This window comes from Xyrauchen texanus, chromosome 3 (genome assembly GCF_025860055.1).
Source record: "Xyrauchen texanus isolate HMW12.3.18 chromosome 3, RBS_HiC_50CHRs, whole genome shotgun sequence".
NCBI classification, from domain to species: Eukaryota; Metazoa; Chordata; class Actinopteri; order Cypriniformes; family Catostomidae; genus Xyrauchen; species Xyrauchen texanus.
The window spans coordinates 7762012-7786551 of NC_068278.1; the positions used below are offsets into that span (position 1 = coordinate 7762012).

Here is a 24540-nt window from a genome sequence, read left to right on the forward strand (position 1 = left end):
ATATTTGGTAAAAGTGTTTCCATTGTAGTTTATGCACGTCTTCTTATCAAACAACAAATTTATTCACCTCAGGTAAACATATGTTTTTTTATGCACATTTTGTAGACCAATGCCTTTATTTTTGATGGGACTGTCCATTTGAACGACCAGTGGTGGATGGGTGGAGTGTTCTGGAGACCTGTTTGAAATAATTATTTTAGCCAATCCATATGGCTAAATAATGCAAAAAGAATTACTATTTCAAACAGGTCCCCCCCCGCCCATGTTCCATTGGTCGCCAAATAGGTAGCCCCACCCCAAGCTATTGGTGGTTTCAGTGTTGGGCTGGTCAGGATGCTCAAACAGTGCAGTTTTATTAGGCCACATTATCTGGGTTTCTTTCCAAATGTTTCATATTTTTAGCAATCTACAAATATGACTAAAGAAAATGGGAATCTTTGCGCATTTCTATCCACTACGTTCTTGAGTAACTTGTCAGTATCTTGTATCTTGAGGGAGCCACTTGTTATGATGGAATAGCCTCCGTACCTGGGAGTGCCCTCACTCAAAGCTGTTCCTGCGGATTGCCCACTTTAACGACCCACTGTGGGTTAAATACTTCCATAAGTCATGGGCTATTTTCGAAGAATTGTGGGCCAAGGTCGGACCTTTCATTGGGCCAGTCACATCAAGCTATCGCATACCCATAACATGTGCACGAATGGTCAAAACACCTCATAGTTTTGCAAATAAATGGTTTCCATCACCTTAATGAACATTTTGACTTTTGCAAAGCTCCTGAAAATACACCTTTGCCTAGCACATATCAAAGTTTCCATTTAGGTTTTCTAGAAAGCACAATTAAAATGAGCATAAAAATTTCTGCATAGAAACCAAGCAAGTGTTTACTCTTCCTGGGGAAATCGACCTATGATTGGCTTACTTTTAGCTGCCTCTGCATATTAACCTGGTATATTACAAAGTATTGTATAAAGAAAAATACAAAAATCATACAGCAGCAGCTTTGACTCTCTGACCCAAACATCAAAATGTTTGAAAGACAATAAACTTGCCCCTCCCTCTTTCTCTAAACAATACTCATATATAAACCACTCTTGCCTGTCCTGTCCCAGCCTCAAACTTCCTTTGTCTGAATAACAAACAGTGGCTTCCCAAAATGTCTAATTTGTGCAGTCATTACGACTGTCTGTGCTTGGCCCTGCTCTCACCGTGGCCACAATTACTGGGCAGAGCAGCTAAGGAAGGGCCAAAAACACCACAAATTTCAGGGCCACAAGAACTCCGTAAATTCAACAGACTAAATATAGGGTTGACCTGGTGGGGGTAGACTACTCCAACAAAGTAGTCTACCTTGGTGTAAATGCTGCTTCAATAAACTTTTTGGGAAGAGGAAGAGCTTTTGCTGTCTGGAAGGAGTAAACAATATATTTATTTCATCAGATACACATACAAATGGACCTGAAAAAGTCTAAAAGCCAGTAATTTGCCATGGGCCTCCTTTAGATATGCTTACTAGACCAACATGACACAGCAAAACATGTTGCTACAGAATGTGCTGTTACCTTGATGAGCGCAATCTCCCATCAGTCATTTTTGCATCAATTCAAATGTGTTTATCTTTTCTCAGGTGCTGCTGAAAGCAGTGAAATGCAGGAAGTAATCATGTTCACATAATTTTCTATTTAAGATTACATTTTTACTGCACTGACAGTTAGGGTTGGGGTGTATAGTTAATAAAATATGCATTCATGTTAACTGCATTACAACATTTACAACTAAAAACAACTTACTTTGGCACCACTCACAGCACTGGAGCTTACGCATGTCCAGATTTTAAAAACAACACTTTCCACTTCAGCCACTAGGGGCAGTGCTTTGAATTTCAATGAGCACAGACTGATTTCAGCTGAATAACTTTTGACATACTATCGCCAAATTTAGTATGTTCAGTCAGTAGTACTAGAGACTGTCCTGCCAAATCTTTGTTTTAATCTTGTTATTTATTAAAAAAAAATCTCCCTATGAGATGCGTCACCACTAAAGCATAGTGTTTGCTTTCAACTTTTAAAGTACAGATGTGTGCAATACAGTTTTTGTGAAATGTTAACTTGCCGTCTCTGTGGTTCTCAATTCTCTCCGACTGGCTGATGAGCATTTCTGCGTTGCTGATGTTCCCTCTCTGCCCGTCCTGTAAGCAGGCAAAATAAATAAATAACCAAATAAACAGATATGCATACACAATATGGTAAATACAGTGCTTTTGAATCCCTATTAAATGACGAAAGTAATAGTAAAATGTAGATTCAATATACATACAAGAAAATAATTATAAAATACAAATTAAACTAATTATAAAATACAAATTAAACTATCAGAATGATAAAAATTATCTACAAAGTAAGCCAAAGTTTAACGCATTCATTTTTCTTAAACGCGATTAACACATTTACCATTAATACAGCATAAACACTGGTGTGAAGGGTGGCACCTTGGTAATGTGTCCGCCCAGAGTCATTACACTGACGCACACACCACAAACACACACAACAGCACCAGAGCCCTTCTACAAAGATGAGCCTAAAAGATTAGTATAAAATAGCACAACGCAGCGGTCCCATAGACATTACATGGGGGGGTACCGTCATAACACGCTAGATGACCGTTACGCTCTCTCCTATGATAGAGGTCATTATCTCAGTAATTAAAAGAATATCTGACAGCAATTACCTGACAGTAATAAAATTATGGAGAAAGAAGCTCTTAGCACTATTTGATAAACAAAACAAGCCCAAATGGGATTTGTGATAAATATCAAGTATCTTTCAGCCTATCAGGCATGAAAACTGGTCAGGGGTAAAAAAGGTGAGAAGAATACGGCAGCAAAAAAATCCAATCCAATCGACATTATATATACTGTATATAGCACATTTTAATTAATCAGGTGCGTGTATGTAGTACGAGCGCACAGAACCGTATCCGCGGGCGTAAAAACCGTCCTCGCAAGGGAGCATTCCTGCTCCAGGCTCAAACAAATTGAATTATTAATGCAGAACGGATAATTGTTAATTTATCATTAGCCTACTGCTTCGCTAAAAATGGAAATTCAGCATTTAAAGCATGCCATAAGTTAGGGTTGGGCAATTGCCAAAGAAATCTGAATTTTGGGGCTAAATGGCGATGGTATAATCTCAGTATTTAACTTTTTTCTTTTCTTTCTTTTTTAAATCTGTATTTAATTTAAACAAAAAAAAAGTTATTTCATATCCTGGTAAATATTGTCCTACAAACAATGTTCATATTGAAGGCTATGAAAACAAACAGTGAATGCAACCTTTCAGTCTATCCAAAAAAGGGGTCAAATCACATTACACTCTAACATTGCAAACATTACGATCTAAAAACAAAATAATGCTTTTTAAAGAAGTAGTAAAATTTACTAAACTTAAAATGAAAATAAAAACAAAACTGATATCATAAAAATACACTTGTAGGTTTGAAATTCTCTAGCACATTTATGTTCACCATCAACAACAAATATTCAACAACAAATATATTAGCAAAATCTATTTATTATTTAGTGTTAATGTATATTTTAGTCAGAATTATTGCGCTCCTATTCTATTGCGCTCCGTCTGTTCGGCGCGCATGCTCGTTCACGGAAGTTTAGCCTGCTGAAGGCTCGTCCACTCATGACCTCAAAATGGAAATATTTGCATAACTTTCTAACATTTACAGATGGAGAATATGTCTGTGGAATCAAGTAAGTTATGCACTGAGGAAATTATTGGAAGTCACTTCGTTAAATATTATTAATAGAGGTATATTTGTTTCCACCAATCGCTGCACAAGTTAAGGTCACGTACTGTATGAAAGCACGTTAGTGCGAGCCCTCCCGGAACCCATAGAGAATGCAAATAACATTGTAAGCTAGCTTACCTCAGGCTTGCTTTTCGACGTGCAGAACTGTCTTTGTTCGGCAGTGTGTCCAGTTGTCAGATTCGCGGTGTGACTTTGAAAAAAATTCTGCCGTACTCTCTGACTCGGATTGGCTGTCAGTCGGCATTAGGAATGATGATTGGTATTTAAAGCCGCGAAGTTTATGGTAACTATAGATACATCACACACACCCCAACACCCCCAAATGTTTTTTCATCGGATCTGCACAAGTCACGTAGGTGACCCATTTTGTTTTTAAAACGGCGAAATTCGCCGAAAGGTGAGGAGTTTTCATGCCTGGCCTATGTAAGGCATATTTTAATTACCACAGAAGCACACCAAACCTTAACTTATCCCCAAAACCCAGAATTAAATTGTGTCTGCAATAGCTTTTCATGTCGAGTTCAATGTAGCGCTAGACGCTAGCATTGAAGCCCTGACACAAATCATGAACTCAGCTTCACGATTGCTGTAGGAAAGTGGATAGCCACAATCTACCAGTAGATTAATATTGTGGAGGATGAGAGTAAGAGATTTAATGCCAATTGCAATGAATACTAAACCAATGGGGAGACTAGTTCTTTCAATTAGTCAAACTCCCACTTAGACTTTAGGAAATGTTTAATGTTACTTGAATTGGTGCTATTTTAGAGCATTTCTATCATTATACTGTGGAAGGCTTTGTTTGTAAAATGTTAATAAATATTATATTGCTACATATTCTTTTCTTTTCTAAGACTGAAATGAATGCATTTTGACCAAAAATAAGAATAGTTTCAAATTTCAGCACTTTAAAAACCGAATTAGTCATGATTAACTTCAAAATGTAATTGACTGACAGCACTAGTATATATATATATATAGAGCCAAAATCAAATATAGTAACACGTCAATAATCTCAACCTCAATGATTCTTGCAAGTCTCAAGACCAAACACCATGACGTCATGACACAAGCGAGTTGATAAATAATTTAATTTGTTTCGAGAGTCAATAAAGACTTACATTTTGGTCTGTTCATTACACAAACTGATCGAGCGTCTTGAAGAAAACTTGGAAAATGATGCAAGTCACATGCACTAATTTTATTATTTAACTTTTGGGTGCTTTTAGGGTTTGGAACAACATAAGCAATGGCAGAATTTTGTAATTTTTGGATGAACTATTCCCTTAAACATCATTAAAAAAAAACATGCTTTTCACCTTTAAATTGAAAGTGTCTGATGTTTATTGAAGTGCAGAATTAAAGAATAGTGTAAAAAAAAAAAAAAAAATCCCTTCCGACAGGTGTACCAGACACAACAAGAGATTGATTTGTGTTTCTGTATGTTGTAAATGGGGCTGTATTTTGAGCTAAAAATCTCAAGAGTTGGCTTAATGCTTTGGACTTTGTTTTTTTTACATTGTTGGTGACCTTGTCTGGCTGCTGTAAAAGTATTAAGAGCTATAGGTACTATAAACACCAATCCGCTGTTAATCAGCAGCCCAACACAAACACACAAATCAGGCTTTACACAAGGTCATGTGTTTGGATGTATTATTGTTCTGGATCAACAGAAGTCTTGGAAGCCATTCTGAGGGGATTATTTAAACCTAAAATATGTAAATAGGTGACTAACAAGAATATATTGACACATAGTAAACCTGCAATATTTTACAAAGCTACGCATCACGTTTCTCTCAGTAAAAGTTGCAGAAGTTACACAGAAGCAGTTGATACATATTTCTAGACTATAATTACAGGACGGTTACCAAAGCAATACAGGAAAAATGTCTCCTACTGAAGTCAACTTGAGGTCACCTCTAAGCATATGTACTGTATGTGAAAGATTAATCAGTTTCTCAGATTTTCAACTAATATTCATGCTTTATCAGTGGCTACTATGTGCGGAATAGAATACTAGCGTACTGCTTACTGCATCCAACATTGTAAACGCTGTGTACCTTTTAATGTTTTTAGAATAGTATGTGAAAAATACACAGCATATAACCATAAACGTTTCAGACAATAGTGTGCTACATTGCCACATTGCATTGCATGTTTAATTATGAAAACAGTGTACAGTCATCATCTCGGAAATAAAAATGGTTATCTTGCTTTTTTAATACAAAATTGTGTAAAATAATTCTCTTACATTTTGGCCGTCTGATCAAATGATGAGTCAAGGAGATATTGGATATCACGGCCAATATTACCTCTGGCTCATTTCAGACTGAAAATGGAAGGTCAAGGTGAGGGAATTGTGCGATTCAGTGTTATACTACACACATTGGCAAGTTTAGTAGGTCTTCCAAGGATTGCATGCGAATAGAAGGTGTATATACTGTGCACAGGGTACATACTACAGAAACAGTATGAGAGGTATGGTAGTATGCTATTCGGAATATAGATGAGTTTTCCAACCGACAAATATCCTCAGATGGTGACCACAGTAAAGTGTGGGCCAAACAGACTCTCGTGACCCCTTACGAGTCACAAGACCTCAAGATCTACATGGTCACCTTTTGAGTTTTTACCAACAATGACATGCAAAACTCACTACCAATGATGAACCAACTTACTCAATTGTAAGCCACGTGAGAGCACAAAGCTCAAAAGATCTAGTGTGTGAAGCAGACAGGCTTTTCCAAAGTCATTTTCCATGAGCGTCTGAATAAGTCTGGTGAACCACACACTCTTAACTTATGATGAGTGAAATACAGTAGTGGGGTCTGTCATTTTTGCTCCAACACTCACAAACACACACACACACACACACACACACACACACACAAAAATGAGGTATGAACCGGCCTAAAGACTACACACCATATTCACTAAATATCTAAATGCTTCTCTTTTATAATTCAATTTCTCTTACAAAAATTTCAAGTGCCAGTTTAAATTTGCTGATAAAACATTTTCCTACACAATCAAAAAGACACATTTATCCCACTCTACTACTTTCTACAAATAATTCAAATGAAAATATTAATAAAAATAAAGGCTCAAATATAATGATTAAAATATATTTGAATGACAATTCAATTTATTATCAATTTTAACATATTAACTAAGAATCTGAATTTTTGTCCTCCAAAATTTGAAAGACACAAGTGTGTGTGCGTGTCTATATATCTATATTAAACACTGAATATTTTGGGGAAATTAGCATCAAAAACAAAAAACAATATCGACCCAAATATAGTATCATATACTAAAATATCATATCATATTTCAAGAAAAATTGTAATAATATTTTAACAGATTAACTAAATCGAAGCAAGAAAACTTCCATAATTTTCTTTCCCAAAAGCAATTCAAGACCAAGAATGAACCGACATATTCATTAAATTTAAGGGCATGTGTGTATTTCTAACCTACTGTATATAAAACACTGGAATTTTGGGAAATTGTCAAATAAAAACAAAATTATTTATGACAACAGAATATGTATAAAAACATTTGCTAAAACCCTATTATATTACTTCATAGACAAATCATTTACCTTCTTTTGTAGTTCCTGTCAATAACTCTCACTCCCAGCATGTGTATATGGCACATAGAGCAGCACTCATTCACTGAGCTTTGGCTACCATATCAGCATATGTATAATCACACTGACCACTCCCATTCTCTTCCTGACCACTCCCCCTCTCCCCTTCCTCCTCACAGCCCACCCCCCTTTTTCCTGGTCTCTTGTCTCACATTATATTGCAGGTCAACAGATAAACTGCAGCAGTGAAACCCTTCGTTTTAAACTTTGCACCTGAAAAAATGTGTTGGGTCTCCACACATTGTTTTTAAACTCTGAAAACTGTCAAAGTCCTAATATATATTTGGGAAACATTTGTGCTGAACTGTCTTTTGAACAGATGAATACTCAAGAGTTTTGTATATAGTCTACACTTAATTTTATATACTGTAGCAAAGTTGAAGTCAATAAAACTGCCACAACAGATGCTGCTTCTACAATGGAATTCTGGATCCTCTTTTTCTAAAGACACATTTTGTACACAGGAAAAGATGCCAAACTGCAAAAAAAGGAAAACAAAACCAAGCAAACAAGACATGAAAACAGAACACTAAAATTGTGCTGCTGCACACAAGGTAATCACTTTGACCAAACATGGCAATAACATTCATACTCCAGGACAAAAGTAAACTACTGCTTTCAAATCATATGTAAATGTCAAGAACGTGCAAGAGGCCATTTTGCTATTTTCTACTCAGCTATGTTATTTAATACATATTACTTGCAATCTGTAGCACAATATAGACCGTTCTCTCATTCATAAATGAGTAGGGTATTGCTTATAATAGCCAGTAATCATAATTCCTTTTTAAAACATGAATTCAACATTAAAATGTTAAGTGTAACATGGGCCCAAAACTGACGCTTTCAAACAAATTGTACACGGTAGTTCTTTGCTCACTTTAAAAAGTACAGTTCACTGCATTCTGAAAATTCCTTTACTTACCCTCATGTCATTCTAAACCCACATTCTTGCTTCTATAGAACACAAAAGAAGTTATACTGCATAATGTTCAAGTCGCCCTTTTCCAGTCTAAGCGGACAGTGATCAGGTGCTGTCCAGCTCCAAAAATGGCAAAAAAAATACTTTGAAAGTGTCATAAAATAGTCCATATGACTTATGCACTATATCCCAAGTTGTCTGATTCTTCCCTTCCACTATATCTCTCAAATTGAATTTGCTTACATTCAAATATGGGGCATAAAGCCATTATGTGCCAGGTTTGACGTCATTGGCGTGAAACCTGGGGCAATGCATCTTGAAGAACCATATTTTAATGTACGGGAACACGAAAGAGATTTAAAGACTATGGAAAAGGGATATATTTTATGCTAATAACTATTTAAATAATACAAAAATCCTCAATTCTATACACAAAGCAATCATTAGACTCAATTGGAATATAGTGCGCAAGTCGTATGAACCACTTTTATGAGTATGGAAAAGAGCAGTGTGGATATTTTGCAAAACATCTTATGTGGTCCATGGATAATATTTCAGCTCTGTATGTCCATACAATGCAAGTGAATGGGTGGCAACATTTTGACGATCCAAAAAGCACATAAGGTTTATGATAGGTGTGGGTGATAAACAGATCAATATTTAAGTTATTTTTTGCTAGAAATTCTTCTCTCTGCACATTAGGGGAGATATGCACGAAGAATGTGAATCACCAAAAACACAAGAAGAATATGAAAGTGAACGTTAAAGTGGCGATTGACTGAGCAGGGAGGAGAATTATAGTAAAAAAGGACTTAATATTGATCTGTTTTCACACACACCTATCATTTTGCTTCTGAAGACATTGATTTTAACCACTGGAGTCTTATTGATTACTTTTATGCCGATGTAAAGGGAATATAAGGTAAAGGAGGCGGCGAGAACCGGCTTGACAATATAAATAATATTTTTATGAAAAACAAAAGACAAAAACACACACATGACTGTCAGCTGAGCGTAAACAATCTCTCTCTGTCGCACCACCATCCGCAGTCGGCCTTTATCCCTCTCGGAGGCTTAATAAGCCTGATAAGGTACTGGGTGTGTATAATCATGACCCGGCACCACCCTCCGCCCTGTCACATTCCTCCCTCGTTCTATTGTACACCCACCCTCGGTGGATTGAAGGCAGTCCACCAGCCCCTGGTGGACGGAATGCCCCGCCGCGTTCTCGGGGAACAGAAGGGGTCTCCTCCGACACTGACAGCGGATCTCCCGCACCAGGCGGTCAACAGCAAGCCCCTCCCCACACGCAGTCGGCGGTCTCAGACCATGCCACGTTTCAGCGGCTGGTAGGGGACTCCTCCGCCCTGGCAGCGGCACTGACTGCTCCAGACGGTCGGTTAGGAGCCCCTTCTCCCCTCGCGGTAGGCAGGTGTTCCTCCGCTTCCAGGCGGCCAGGCTCCTCCGTCCCCCGGCAGACGCCCCCGGCTGCTCTATTGGGGTGGATGGTAGTGGCGAGAACTCTACTACGGCGTATCCCTCCTCCTTCCCGTGTCTTCAGCACCAGTGTAAAGGGATATAGACGGGCAAGGAGGAAGCGAGAACCGACTTGACAATATAAATAATATTTTAATGAAAAACAAAAGACACAAACACACATGACTGTCAGCTGACCGTAAACGATCTGTCTCTGTCGCACCACCATCCGCAGTCGGCCTTTATCCCTCTCAGAGGCTTAATTAGGCTGATAAGTTACAGGGTGTGTATAATCACGACCCGGCCCCGCCTTCTGCCCTGTCACAGCCGACTTGTGTGATTTTTGGAGCTTCAAATTTTGGCACCCATTCACTTGCATTGTATGGACAAAAAGAGATAAGAAATTCTTCCAAAATTCTTTGTTTGTCTTCAGCAGATGTAAGAAAGTCATACACATCCAGGATGGCATGAGAGTGAGTAAATAATGACAGAATAATTTTTTGGGGTGAAGTAATCCTTTAAAATGTATTTGTTACTGTAGCTTATTTATATATTGTCTGAAGTCAGAAATGAGATTTGCATTCTTCACTTTTGTTTCAGAGGGAAATTAATAAATGCCATGTGGCTGTACCCATGTGTTCATCTTAACAGTTCCTAACATCTTGGAGTCTAGCTTTCTTAAAGATCACTGATTAACTCATTAAATCAGTAAATATGTTTCCCAGGTCAAGCTTTGTTTGCTATAAAACTTATACCCAATAAAGCATAAAAAAAAGCTTTTTTCCTTTTGAAACTGTAAGAATCGCTGAATATTCATATACACAAAAATAATCAGGCTTTCAAGCGCAACCAGAACATAAATTAGAGGACTCCTTTTGTCTGGAGTATAGACTCTTAATAAGAGAAACTCCATATTATGCGCAATAAACTGCAACCTCCTCTTTATATGTTGGTGGCCTAAACTTTGTAGCTCAAAAAGAATATAAAGGCAGCATAAAAGTAATCCATATGACTCAAGTGGCTAAATCCATGTCTTCAGGAGTGATATGATAGGTTTGGGTGAGAAACATTTAAAATTGTAAGAATTTTTTTTACTATAAATTCTCCTCTCTGCCCAGTAGGTGGCGATAAGAACAAAGAATGCGAATCGCCAATAACAAAATAAGAATGTGGAAGTGAAAGTGGAGATTTATGTTAAAAAAGGACTTCAATATTGATCTGTTTCTCACCCACACCTATCATATCACTTCTGAAGATATGGATTTAACCACTGAAGTCATATGGATTACTTTAGTGCTGCCTTTATGTGATTTTTTTGAGCCCCAAAGTTCTGGCCACCATCCTTCCATTGTGAGGATATTCTTCTAATAATCTTCAACTGGGATGGCATTAGGGTGAGTAAATGATGAGAATTGGGTTTTCGTTGAACTACCCATTTAATACATCATACTGAGCTTCTGACTATGTACAGAATGGAATACTAGCATGCTGATTACTGCATACTGCAAATTTCACACTGTATACTACCAACTATATATATATATATATATATATATATATATATATATAAATAATATATATATAAATTTATGCGTAATTTTCAAATGAAAATGTATTAGTGTAGATGTTTAAGCAGCCTTTGTTTCCAACACTGAAAACATGTCATAGTTGGTTAATGTAGCCATTGGACTGGTTACTAGTACATGGCTATGGGCAAAAATGGTTCTAGATTATACAAACAATTAAACATTAACAGATATGAGTGTAGATGTTCACCCAAGCAACTTTAGGAGAAAGAGTCAGAGAAACAGCACTTGAGGATACAGTTGACGTGAATTGAAATGACAAGGACAAGTGGAGAGGGAAGAGGTTAATGTAAAAGCAGCAACACATTTTGAACATTCTTCACATTTCAGGCAGCACAGAGATGAGTCACTCTATTAACACCATACAGCCAATGAATGAAAAAATACAAGTGCGTGTGTGTGTGTGTGTGTCAGTGTATATTGAATAGCCCACCGTCAAAACGGTAGATGAAGTTAACCCCAGTGTTGTGATTCTGGAATGAGTCTTGCAGCATGGCAGAAAACACCATGCTGAAGAGCGTTGGTGCTAAAACGCAGCCTTGCTTCACCCCGTTTGTGATTGGGAACGGATCAGAGAGTTCTTGCTTGTCTCTGACGCTGGCCATCATGCCATCATGGAGATTGCGCACGATGCCAATGAACTTGTCTGCGGAGGATGCAAGCCAAAACTAGAGTGGAGGAAGTCACTGTTCGAGAACTTTTGTTTGCTGATGACTGTGCTCTGGCTGCTGGCTCAAATAAAGATCTACAGGACAGTATGGACCACCTCTCCTCAGCTTGCAACAACTTTGGCCTATCAATCAGTACAAAGAAGACTGAAGTCCTATACCAACCTGCTCCTTGGAAACCCTACACTGAGCCAACCATCTTTGTGAATGGGCAAAAGCTTTCAGCCGTTGACAAGTTTATTTACCTCGGTAGTACACTGTCTCGCGCTGTGCACATAGACGATGAAGTTAACATCAGGATTGTCAAGGCCAGTGCAGCCTTTGGACGTCTACGTGACTCGGTATGGGAAAGGACTGGCATCAAGCAGGAGACAAAACTGAAGGTCTACAGGGCTGTTGTCTTACCAACCCTTCTGTATGGGTGTGAAGCCTGGACAGTTTACCAGCGCCATGCCAAGAAATTGAATCATCTCCACTTGAGCTGTCTGAGGAAACTGCTGAGGATCAAGTGGCAAGACAGAATCCCTGACACGGAAGTCCTCAGCAAGGCAAATATTCCCAGCATCTACACCTTGCTTGCGAAGGAACAGCTTAGATGGACTGGCCACGTGACTAGAATGTCTTACGTGAGACTTCCAAAACAAGTCTTTTTTGGCGAGCTGAAGAATGGCAAGCGAGCACAAGGTGGCCCCAAAAAGCGCTACAAGGACACCTTTAAAGCTTCCTTGAAGAGCTTTGGATTCGACCTGAAAAGCTGGGAATCCCTAGCACAGGACCGACCTGCCTGGAGAAGAAAAGAACAGGACGGTGCAGTCCTCTGTGAGAGTAGGAGAAGCTCCTGTGCTATCTTGAAGAGGCAGCAGCGCAAATCTACTAAGGAAGGGTGTGTGGCTGCACCTCAGAGCTCTACATCCTCCCTGACCTGTCCAGTAGGCCACAGAGAATTCCGGGCTCGGACTGGCCTCTTCAGCCATCTGCACACTCATCAAATCCCAACAAAATGACAAACGTGCCATGGTCATCATCAACTTTGATGGACGAACAAGAAGAAGGTGTGTTGGAATGAAAAGAAAGTGAAAGCAGCTAAACAGGGTTTAAGGATGTTTAAGCATTCAGTAACTTCAACGTATTTGCATATTAAAATATTTTTAGTGAAAAAAAATTTAGAGGTCTATTTATAGGAAGAATTCGATTATACTTGTATATACAGTAAATGTTTAAATATAAATAAAATGTATTTGATAATATACATAAAATAAATATAAAAAAGGTATATATAATTTATTATAATAAAATATAATAAATTAATACACCAATGTTTCGTGATATGGACCTCAATAGTGCAGCCTGTTTAGTCTAGGCCAGGAGTGGGCAACTATCTTGGTAAAGGGGCCACATCAGGCTTTAAGTAGTGCATGGGGGGCCACATTGTATTCGTTTTGAGACTCAGACCCCGGGTCCTAAACATCACAAATGCAAGGCTCTTTCAGCTCAGCTACTGCACAATTTGATTACACACGTAAACTTATAATGTAATTGGTTGTGTCATGCAAACATTAAAATGCATGACCTAACAAGTAAGTGTTTAGATGTCATAATATAGCATTAGGTGAGGAAGAGGGTGAAATCAGTTTATGAACTGATAATCTGCCATTTTACTTTAATCTAGTGTTCATTTCACCAGTAAACTGCCACGATACATCAAGGCATGCAAAAATAACTTTGCAAAAATGTAGGTATAGTAAATTAGTTCTATGAGACCAGCAATGAAGAGAGCTGACAATGTTAAGCTTCAATTAATGAACCAAATAGCTTTCAACTGTGTTTGATATAATGGCAAGTGATTTTATAGTAACAAAAAGCAATTTAGCATGATTACTCAAGGATAAGGTGTTGGAGTGATGGCTGCTGGATATGGGGCCTGTCTAGATTTGATAAATAATGACTTTTTTCAAATAGTGATGGTGCTGTTTTTTACATCAGTAATGTCCTGACTATACTTTGTGATCAGTTGAATGCCACTTTGGTGAATTAAAGTACCAATGTCCTTCCGAAACAGCAAAACCTGTACATTATTCCAAACTTATGGCAGGCAGTGTATATGTAGAAGACAAAGCGCTAGCAAATTATGTTGCGTGAACGAGACGCGCACAGCAACAGTTTTACAGATTTATAGTTTTTTGACTATAAAGTTTCCCAAATGTTTCTCCATTCTGACAAAGTTAACTTCTGTCCAAGCCTCTTAATTAAAACATAAGAGCATGGTAAAATATATACGTTGAAATATACATTTGATATTAATGTGAGGGCACATATAATATATACAATGCCATTCTAAACTTACCTTTAAAAAGAAATGGACTAGATTTTATTTCTATTCTTTTTTTCCTCTACCTTTTTTGTACATCATTCATATATTTAAAATGACAATAAAAAAACTACTAAATATTGTCTGTAGTGATGAAGTATACAGCATCGCTATTTGGCTTTGTAAGGCAGTGTTTTATGTTACTTCTGAACAACAAAAATATTTGAACTTTAATATTGAATTAATATCTAAATTCATTTCAGAGGGCAAAGGCTTTGAAGTTTTACATTGAGTGGAAAGTTTTCATTCTTATTATACATTTTAAAAACCATCGGCCGATTAATCGGCTATCAGCCTGTTTTCCTATTTTAGTTATCAGTATCGGCAAAACCAACTATCGATCAACCTCCACTATTTATCCAAGGAGCATTTAGCCTTAAACTGTCAGAAAGAAAGCAAATGTTTTGCATTAACTGAACTTCTACTAAAAGTGAATTGGTCTGAGCTTCTTAATTTGATCTTCAGAATGAAACGCCAATAAGGTTAGCACAACTGTCAGACCACCAACCAAAACTGCACGATCATGTTATCGCCCTTCCCTAATTTCCATAATTATGCTCAGCTTTTTGGTATAACATAAAAAACAATATTGGAAAACTTGGAAATAACAGTTATACTCACTAACTCACTGAATTTTTCAACAGGCCAAAGAAATCATCAGTTATGCATCTTCCATCTTATCTCTCCTCATTCCACATTAAGCCATAAACTTCATTCCAGTTTATCCGTGAGATTTACAGTGATATTCACCATGTCATATTTACTTACCTGCAGGTCAAAGCTGCTGTGGGGATTTAGTCTTGGCTCTGTTCTCTGGCCAGTGCTCTCAACCTTCTCTAAAGCGCCTGTGAATGAGAACTGGGGAATGTAAACACACACTCACACACGTATATAGATATTCTGCCAGCACTTCAGATAAAATCTCACCTCGTATCTGCTCATCTCTCAGCCTGCGAATTGCTGCACGAATCAGTTTTCTTTCTTCATATTCACTGGCGCTTCGTAACTTGAAAAGAAAGTAAGAAAAACAGAGGGTAAGACAGAAAAACAGTAGTTAGGTTGACGTAACTGATGTTTAGGCCCACATGGAATCTGCACCCCCAGAATTCCACAGAAATAAAATCTTTGTGGATTTCCACAGAATTAAACACACAAAGCTTAAACACTAGCTTCAAAATAATTCAAACTCCTCATTACAAAAGTATTTTGGAAGAGTTTTGAATATATTTCTAACAGGTAACAATAAGAGTACAGTTCTTTCTCAGCTCAGTTTAGAGGTGTAGGTTCTGTGGCAACAAATGGACTTTTCAAACAGGTTTCCCATCTTCCATAAATCAACAAAGAGATAGCTTCACCCCAAACCCCACCAACGTGGTCCAGGCACCTGAATCGCCTCTTTAAAATGCTGAAAGGTGCTTGACTACATTATACATCATTATTTGATTAATTAAGGCCTGTTTACACCAAATCAGTGACGATTTTGTGAGACGAACTACCAACTACGAACTATTCACTCCGAGACTGAAATGAATAAAATGAAAAACAATTTTACACCCCACTGTGGGTGGTGTGGTTCTACAAACATTTATTCTGGAGTACTGCAGTAGATGTGAAAGCATAACATATTTAATGCAGTTCAGTTCTGATCATGCCATGTTTTTGATGCATTTTGTGGAATATAGAAACTGTTTTTGTACGAGTGAGATGAGTACAGAGTGCACTTGCATAACATGTCCCGTGTCTTAATATTTGCACATGTATTTTGCTACAGAATGGTACAGTTATTTACATACACATGGAATAATGTACATTAAGATAAAAATGGGTGTAGTATAAATTAGACTAACAAAAACCTCATAAATTAACACATTCATTTATGCGATTAATTGTAAATTCATACAATTATTGCAGTCTCCATTTTTTCCCTCATTTCCTGAAACTATACTAATGGTTCTCCCCTCTTCCTGTGACTAAAATTGGCCTATATAAATTTCCAGGAGGTAAATGCTAGACTCGACTGCATATCTTGGCACAAAAACTGACTGTGTGGAGCAGTGTAAGCCGATTCATTGCAATGACTGTTCCATGCATAATAAAGACGGGAGTGGATTTTCTTCTGTGTGGAGAATGGAGACTTCACAAGCAAGTGGTGAGCCTGGTGTGGGAGAGATATGGGCAAGCTGCCATATCTTTTCGTATCACCCTAAAACGGTCATCTGAACCAGTATCAAAAGGGAAGCCGCACAAAAGAGACCCCACATGTGCACGATAGAGACTGAGCAGCAGCCAGAGAAAATAATACTTTTCAAATTTTTAACTTCAGCAAATTAAACTTCAGCATAAAATGTTATTTATACAGTATCTGAATTTATAGTGTCTTATAATGCATTGGCAATGTACACCAATAAACCAATAAAACACCAATCAAGAATGATATGAATTGAATCTGCCTGTTTGATGCTATTTTTTTAAAAGTCCATTGGAAAATGGCAGAAGGGGTGTAAAATCATCTGCAGCTGCATGTTAATCCTAGAATTTGCCAATTGATTCCAGCACATTGGTTGTGCTACATTGTGCAGAAGTAGCAACTGTAGAGCATGACAAAAACTCATATCTCATTAGCCAGTCCAAATAATAATAATAATATTAATAAAAATGCTCACTGACTGTCTCTAAAACAAAAAACTTCAGATTGGCGAAAGACAAGATTTTGTCGGACCCGTGAGAATAATGCCATAGGAATCCATTTGTGGAGCGGAGGGGGGCGGGGCCGGGTCGGGTCGGAATATCGCGCGCCCGGTCCCCAATCGGCCTGATGAGGCGCGCGAGGGATAAAGGCGGCCGGTGACGATTGTTCGAGAGAGAGAGAATTACGGGCATGTCCGCATGTGTGTTTGTTTATGTTGTGTTTTAAGTTTCTTATTAAATTATTATGTTGACAAGCCGGTTCTCGCCTCCTCCTTGCCCATCCTTTAACTGTTTTACATTGGTGCCGAAAGCCGGGAGGGAGGAGGGATGCCCGTCGCAGAGTCCTCGACACTGCCATCCACCCTGGGGAGCGCCGCTGCCATCTGCCGGGTGACGGAGTAGCCCGACCGCCCGGATGCGGGGAACGGCCGTCGTCCGCGGGGCAAGTGGGGACGGGATACCCCGACTGCCTGGAGCGAGGGAGCCGCTGCCGGGGGCGGAGGAGTGCCCTGCCGTCCCCAGAGACGCGGAGGGGTCGAGGGAGACCGCCGTCCGCGAGGGGAGGAGGGAAGAAACTCTCCGACCGCCCGGAGCGGTAGGGCCGCTGCCAGGGGCGGAGGAGTGTCCTCATTTGCTGCCAGGAAAGCGGAGGCACCTGGGGTTGGAGCGGCTGTCGTCCGCCTGAGTGTGGAGGAGTGTTCGAGGACCACGCGACGGTACATCAGAGAACCGGTGAGTGAGCTTTTTCTCTCTCTCCCTTTCGCAACGTGTTGGCCTTTTCCCTCGCCTATTTTGTTGTTGTTTGTCCCGTTCTGTCTCCCCCCAGGGCGAGGAAGGCGGGAATGACCACGCGAGATCAACCCCGACCCAGGGATGGGGGGGTGTAAGTCATGCCGGTGGCACCCCAGCCTGAAATAACGCCGGGAGGAATGTGGAGCGGAGGGGGGCGGGGCCGGGTCGGAATCGCGAGGGATAAAGGCGGCCGGTGACGATTGTTCGAGAGAGAGAGAATTACGGGCATGTCCGCATGTGTGTTTATGGTGTTTCTTATTAAATTTATTATTTATGTTGACAAGCCGGTTCTCGCCTCCTCCTTGCCCATCCTTTAACTGTTTTACACCATTGTTCAGCTCATTCAGAACATTAGCACCAAAAATTAGAGCTTGGTGTTAATAAACCTTTGCTGCTTCCATGATCAAAAGAAAATGTACATAAACGCCTCGTTTAAACAAAACTCTGTTTACCGCCTGCATGCCGCAGAGATCAGCGAATATGATGCAAGGTTTTGTGCTAAAATACAGCATGCAAAAACGGTGCAACGGTTTAGTGAATTCATCCCAGCATATTGTTTCTTTGTGCTTGACCTTACCAGTCCATTAAGTTCTTCAATGTCACGAATGGCCTGAATCTTCCCCGATAGCATGTCTAACGAAGCTGCCACATCAGGACTGCAAACACAAGCATGCAACAAGTTCACATTCAAACCTGATTGCCAGTAGGGTTTGGTGATATGTCCAAAATCTTATATCATTGTAACAATATACAGTGGCAAGAAAAAGTATGTGAACCCTTTGGAATTAGCTGGCTTTCTGCATTAATTGGTCATAAAATGTGATTTCATCAGTCACAAGTATAGAAAAACACAATGTGTTTAATGTAACACACAAACAATTATAATATTTCATGTCTTTATTGAACACATACCATTAGACATTTACAGTGCAGTGGAAAAATTGAACCCGTGGATTTAATATCCGGACGATCCTGCTTTGGCAGCAATAACTTTTGTCATTGTCCTGCTGCATCATCCAACAGCTACCCTGACATTATCCTGTAGGATATCTTGATAAACTTGGGAATTAATTTTCCCCCTCGATGATGGAAAGTGGTCCAGGTCCCAAAGCAGCCCTGAATTATGATGCTGGTGAGGTGTTATTCTTCCCAAACAACTCAACCTTAGTTTCATCAGTCCACAAAACATATTCCCAGTAGCATTGTGGAGTGTCAAGGTGGTCTTTGGCAAAATTCAGATGTGCAGTAATGTTTCTGTTGGAAAGCAGCAGCTTCCTTCATGGTGTCCTGCCATGGACACCATGCTATTTATGTTTTCTATAGACTCATGAACAGAGATGTTAACCAGTTCACATAATTTATTTCAGTCTTTATCGGTAACTCTAGGGTTATTTTTTTTACCTCATTGAGCATTCTGCAGTGTGCCCTTCAAATCATCTTTTCAGGAAGGCCACTCCTAGGGAGAGTAGCCAAAGTACTAAATCATCTCCATTTATAGATCATTTGTATAACTGTGAACAGATGAATATCTAAGCTCTTCAAGATAACTTTGTAACCCTTTCCAGCTTTATACAAAGCAACAATTCTTGATCACAGGTCTTCTGAGATATTATTTGGGGTTTTTGTTGGCGAGGCATGGTCCACGTCAGCAGATGCTTCTTGTGAATAGTAAAAATGTCTGAGTGCTTTTTGTAAGTCAAAGTAGCTCTAACTCACACGTCATATCTTGTTTAGATGGATGCCAGGTTTGCCAACTCCTGACTCTGAGGCTTTGTTCAGACTGCCACAAAAAATCTGATTGTTTGCATAACCAGATTGTATCCAGATGAGTTTTTGATAGTCTGGACAGCAAAAAAACACATGAAATCAGATTTTTCCGAATCTGATTCAAACCACATCGGGAGGTGGTTTCAAATGCAATTGAAATCTGATTTTTTCAGATTTGTCTCAGTCCAGATGCTCAATTCGGATTTCAAATGTTCTTTTGCGTCACTCTTAATGCAACACACAACGATGACGTCAAAAATCTGTGACTGCAGCACGGAACATCACAATATTTACCAGTCTCCTCCATCGCTGAGTATTTCTTGTGCGACGGAGGAGTTCTGCACCTCGACTGGACAGGGTGCTTATTTGGAGAGCGAGATGATCTGTTTTGAAAGCATCATCAAGTGGGTACGGCTACGTCGTTACCAAAGCAACCCATGCAGATAGGTTGGTTATGTCTGAACGTGCAAAATGGAACTGAACATAGCCTAATTAGCTTTTGTTGACATTATTAGCTTAGGGATTTTCATATTTTTCCCAAACTACACTGTGAATGTTTGAATGACGTATTCAATATTTATGACAATATTATAATTTGTGTGTTATTAGTTAAAATAGATTGCATTTGTTCATTATTTTAACTTGCATGAAGATCAATCCAGATTTTAAGACAAATTTATACATAAATCCAGTTAATTCCAAAAAGGTTAACATACTTTGTTTTGCCAATTTATATCACAATATAGTTAATAAAACATATAAATAATCAACCTGTAATGTCTATTTTGGAATAATCCAGCAATTTAATTAAATACTTTATTAATGAAATCTACTTCCTCTTATATTATTTTCTCTTTATTTAGAACTTGACAAACATTGTCAAAGTTAAAATCAACAACTCAGTTTGGTTTTAAATCAACCTTACCATAATGCTAAATTTCACATTATGCCACATTTCAGTCTGATGTTGTTGACAAGTATTATTATTATTATAAACTTTCTCAAGAAACTCAACATCTTCTCAAAGCAATGTATCAAAGTATATAATACATAAGTAAAAAAAATAAAAATAAACAATGAATTAGGCTCTTAATGATTAAGTCATCTCTGTAGAGAATATATGAGTATCTGCAAAGAGTATCGGCAAACATGGCCGGTTTGCTTCCTAATATCTAAAAGAATATCAACAGATTTATATGAAGGGTGACAATGTGTAGTGTAAAAAACCCTCATGTTGGTGCATGACACGTTATTTAGCTGTTTTCCTCATCAGTTGTGGTTAGAATGTCGGCTGTCTAGCCATTTGATGTTTGAGCGATGGCAATTTTGCGAAACTGCGATAGAGGCGATAATCCAAATTCGGAACACTGACAATTGGGGGGTCAGTGTTATGAATTTGGATTATTGCCTCTATCGCAGTTTCGCAAAATGGACACTGACCCCCAATGGTTAGTGTTACGATCTACAAATAGAATGCTGACCCAGCTATATACCACAGCTTCAATATTAGTGTATAACTCTTCATACCGGCACTGGTTTTCTTTATCATCATATGTGTGCTGATGGGCACGTCTGAAGCGTTTACTGGTCAGTGCTGCCTCCATTTCTTCAATCTCGGAGCGGCGCAGGTCTCGAATCGCTGTCCGGATCAGCCGCCGCTCGTCTATGTCTATAGTCTTATCCAGCTGCAGAAACACAGAACACAGCACAATCAGAAAAGAGGTTTGAGTATGAAGATTACTTTGGGGTAAATGAGGCCAAGATCTGGAATGTACAGCTGAAGATGCAAAAGCAGGTCATCTGTACAGCAGGTCAGTAAGGGTACCTAATTACTATAGAAGACCTATCAAAATGAATGTATGGAATGTGTGTTTACTGTGGGTGAACTAACCCTTTATCTACACAGTAAATCAATTGAACTTGACAATAAACAGCAACAATTTAAGCTTTTTATTTGCCTTGAACTTACCTTCCAATATATATGTAATCTTCCACATAATGCACTATACTATCTGAGGTGTGAAATCTGAACGATTCAGAATTGTCATACGTTGAATGATATGGAGAGGATTCTCACTCGGCAACACACTAACAGCACACTTTATAACACGAAAACTAAAATACAGCTGGTTGAAATGGATATTCATCAACAAACAAAGAAAACCAAACTGCTAATGTGTCCAATCTTTTGCTGGTGATGTAAAAGATCTTTGTTAAGTTCAACATGTCTGCCACTTTTGAACTACTACTGCAAGTAAAGACATTTTCCAACCAAAAAAAAAAAGTATCAAAACACTTAGTAGCTTACCGTACATGAAAACACATTAAAAAAGTACTATGGAATTACCATGATTTTTGGATACATGCCACTACCTGGGAGCACCATCTAAATACAACAGTATATGAATATGGTATCCATATATTAAAGTACCATGTTAGTTCCATGGAATTCTTTGAAGCACCATGTTACAAAATGGTACATAATTATGGTAGTTGTATATCAAAGTACCATAGTATTACCATCTGGTATGATCAGATTTTGTAGTGTTATTGCCTAGATATGCTCACACACACACAACAAATTTGGCCTCTGAATGGAAGCTTCCAGTACATGCAGAAATACAGCAGCTAGCTGGCAGCAGCAGGGGAACGACCTCCGGCAAGAGAGCGTCGGGTGCGGTCTCTGGCGTGAGAGCGCTGGGTGCCGTAGTGGTCAAAGCAGCTGGAGACGTAGTGGGAGTACTGCCATATCCAACTGTGCAGGAGGAAAATGTGAGCTTCAAATCATAGTCTATATAGTCCAACAAAGAGAGCTCACATATTCTTCCTGGAAGACAAGACTTTAACAGCTCATTGAGTCCAAATCTATAAATGTCCTTCAGATTAATGTCTCTCCAATTAACAAAGCTTCCATAGAGTCTGTCCCCTGCTGGAGAGACAGAAGCTTTAAAGCCACTAGATCCATGTGAAAAGGTTTTTCTGTTATGTTTGCAGAGATGAGAAGGACTGGATTTAAATGCAGGCTTCTTTAATGAAAACTACAAAATAACCATAAGAAACAAGAAACTGGTAACACAAGAGAAGTAAACAAACCATTACAGCCATAAAAGGATAAGAACTGACAAAAACGGAGCCTGGGTACCTCAGCGAGTAAAGATGCTGACTACCACCCTTGGAGACGCAAGTTTGAATCCCAGGCCATGTTGAGTGAATCCAGCAAGGTCTCTTAAGCAACCAAATTGGCTTGGTTTCTAGGGAGGGTAGAGTCACATGGGGTAACCTCCTGGTGGTCGCTATAATGTGGTTTGCTCTCGGTGGGGCACATGGTGAGTTGTGAGTGGATGCCGCAGTGGATGGCGTGAAGCCTCCACACGCACTATATCTCCACGGTAATGCGCTCAACAAGCCACGTAAAAAACATTGCGGGTTAACGGTCTCAGACGCGGAGGCGACTGAGATTCGTCCTCCACCCCCCGGATTGAGGCGAGTCACTACGCCACCACGTGGACTTGGAGAGCATTGGGAATTGGGTATTACAAATTGGGGAGAAAAAGGGAGAGGAAAAAAAGAACTGACAAAAACAGGGAGAATAGGAGAGCATATAAATACAAAAGGACTAATAGAGTAAACAAGATACACCTGGGAGTAATAAACACAAGAACCAATGAACATAGACAAGGAAAAGAACTACAAAACCCAAAATGCAACCAAACACACAAAGAGAACACTGAACATACATGGCTTCCCCTGGTGGTCACAGGGGAACCCCTAACAACTGTATACTTGTATACTATATTAATTGCGATGTACTGCACTATGTTGTACCATGGCCTTGATAAACATCATGTAAATAAGTCTTTTAGATAACAGTATGCTCCCTGCATACTTTGATTGTAGTGTAACTTGCTACTTTCTCTGATGTTTAGCTTTTAGCTTAACACATTTTTCTGTTGAGTTGTTGGCAGCTTAGCTAGAAACATTTTTAAAGTAGCTTGCCCAATACTGCTAAATATAAATAATAACCTTAATGCAACACACAAGAACCGTGTGAGGATGTGGTGGTTCATTCCAAACTTCCTCAGCCATCTCAGGAAGAAAAGCCGCTGGTGAGCCTTCTTAACAACGGCCTCAGTGTGGACAGACCATGTGAGTTCCTTTGTGATGAGGACACCGAGGAACTTGAAGCTGCTGACTCTCTCCACCGGTGCTCCTTTGTTGGTGATGGGGCTGTGTCCTCTGTCTTTTCTCCTGAAGTCCACCACAAGCTCATTGGTCTTACTGATGTTGAGGGAGAGTTTGTGTTCCTGACACCAGTGTGTACTTCCTCTCTGTAGGCTATTTCAACATTGTCACAGATCAGACCTACCAACGTATCATCAGAAAACTTAATGATGGCATTAGAGCTGTGTTGCCACACAGTCATGCGTGTACAGGGAATACCGGAGTGGGCTGAGAATACAGTCCTGCTGGGCTCCAGCATTGAGGGTCAGTAATGAGATGTTGCTGCTCATTCTAACCACCTGACGTCTGCCTAACAGGGAGTCCAGGATCCAGCTGCACAGTGAGCTGTTTAAGCCTGTTTAGGAGTTTCACATCAAGCTTTGAGACCACTATGGTGTTTAGAGCTGAGCTGTAGTCTACAAACAGCATTCTCACATATGTGTTCCTTTTTTCCAGATAGGAGAGAGCAGTGTGTAGTGTAGATGCAATGGCATCATCAGTGGAGCAGTTGTTGCTGTATGCAAACTGCTGTGAGTCCAGTGAGGCAGGCAGCACAGAGCATATGTAATCTCTGATTAGTC

At 39.2% G+C, this 24540-nt stretch overlaps 1 protein-coding gene across 5 annotated transcripts in view; it reads right to left on the reverse strand.

Annotated features, from left to right (window-relative positions):
* LOC127621438 (smoothelin-like) overlaps positions 1-24540 on the reverse strand; it is a 106284-nt gene that overhangs the window by 65788 nt on the left and 15956 nt on the right. For 4 of the 5 annotated variants that reach the window (XM_052095039.1, XM_052095032.1, XM_052095027.1 and 1 more), the window contains exons 2-6: positions 21266-21423; positions 18549-18627; positions 15419-15497; positions 15260-15336; positions 2113-2188 (exon numbers count right to left, since the gene is read on the reverse strand). In XM_052095039.1, the coding sequence (XP_051950999.1) occupies positions 2113-2188; positions 15260-15336; positions 15419-15497; positions 18549-18627; positions 21266-21423 (469 nt within the window). Of the gene's footprint in view, positions 1-2112; positions 2189-7423; positions 7485-15259; positions 15337-15418; positions 15498-18548; positions 18628-21265; positions 21424-24540 lie in introns of those variants that run through there. The other variant, XM_052095056.1, reaches the window with a different exon arrangement.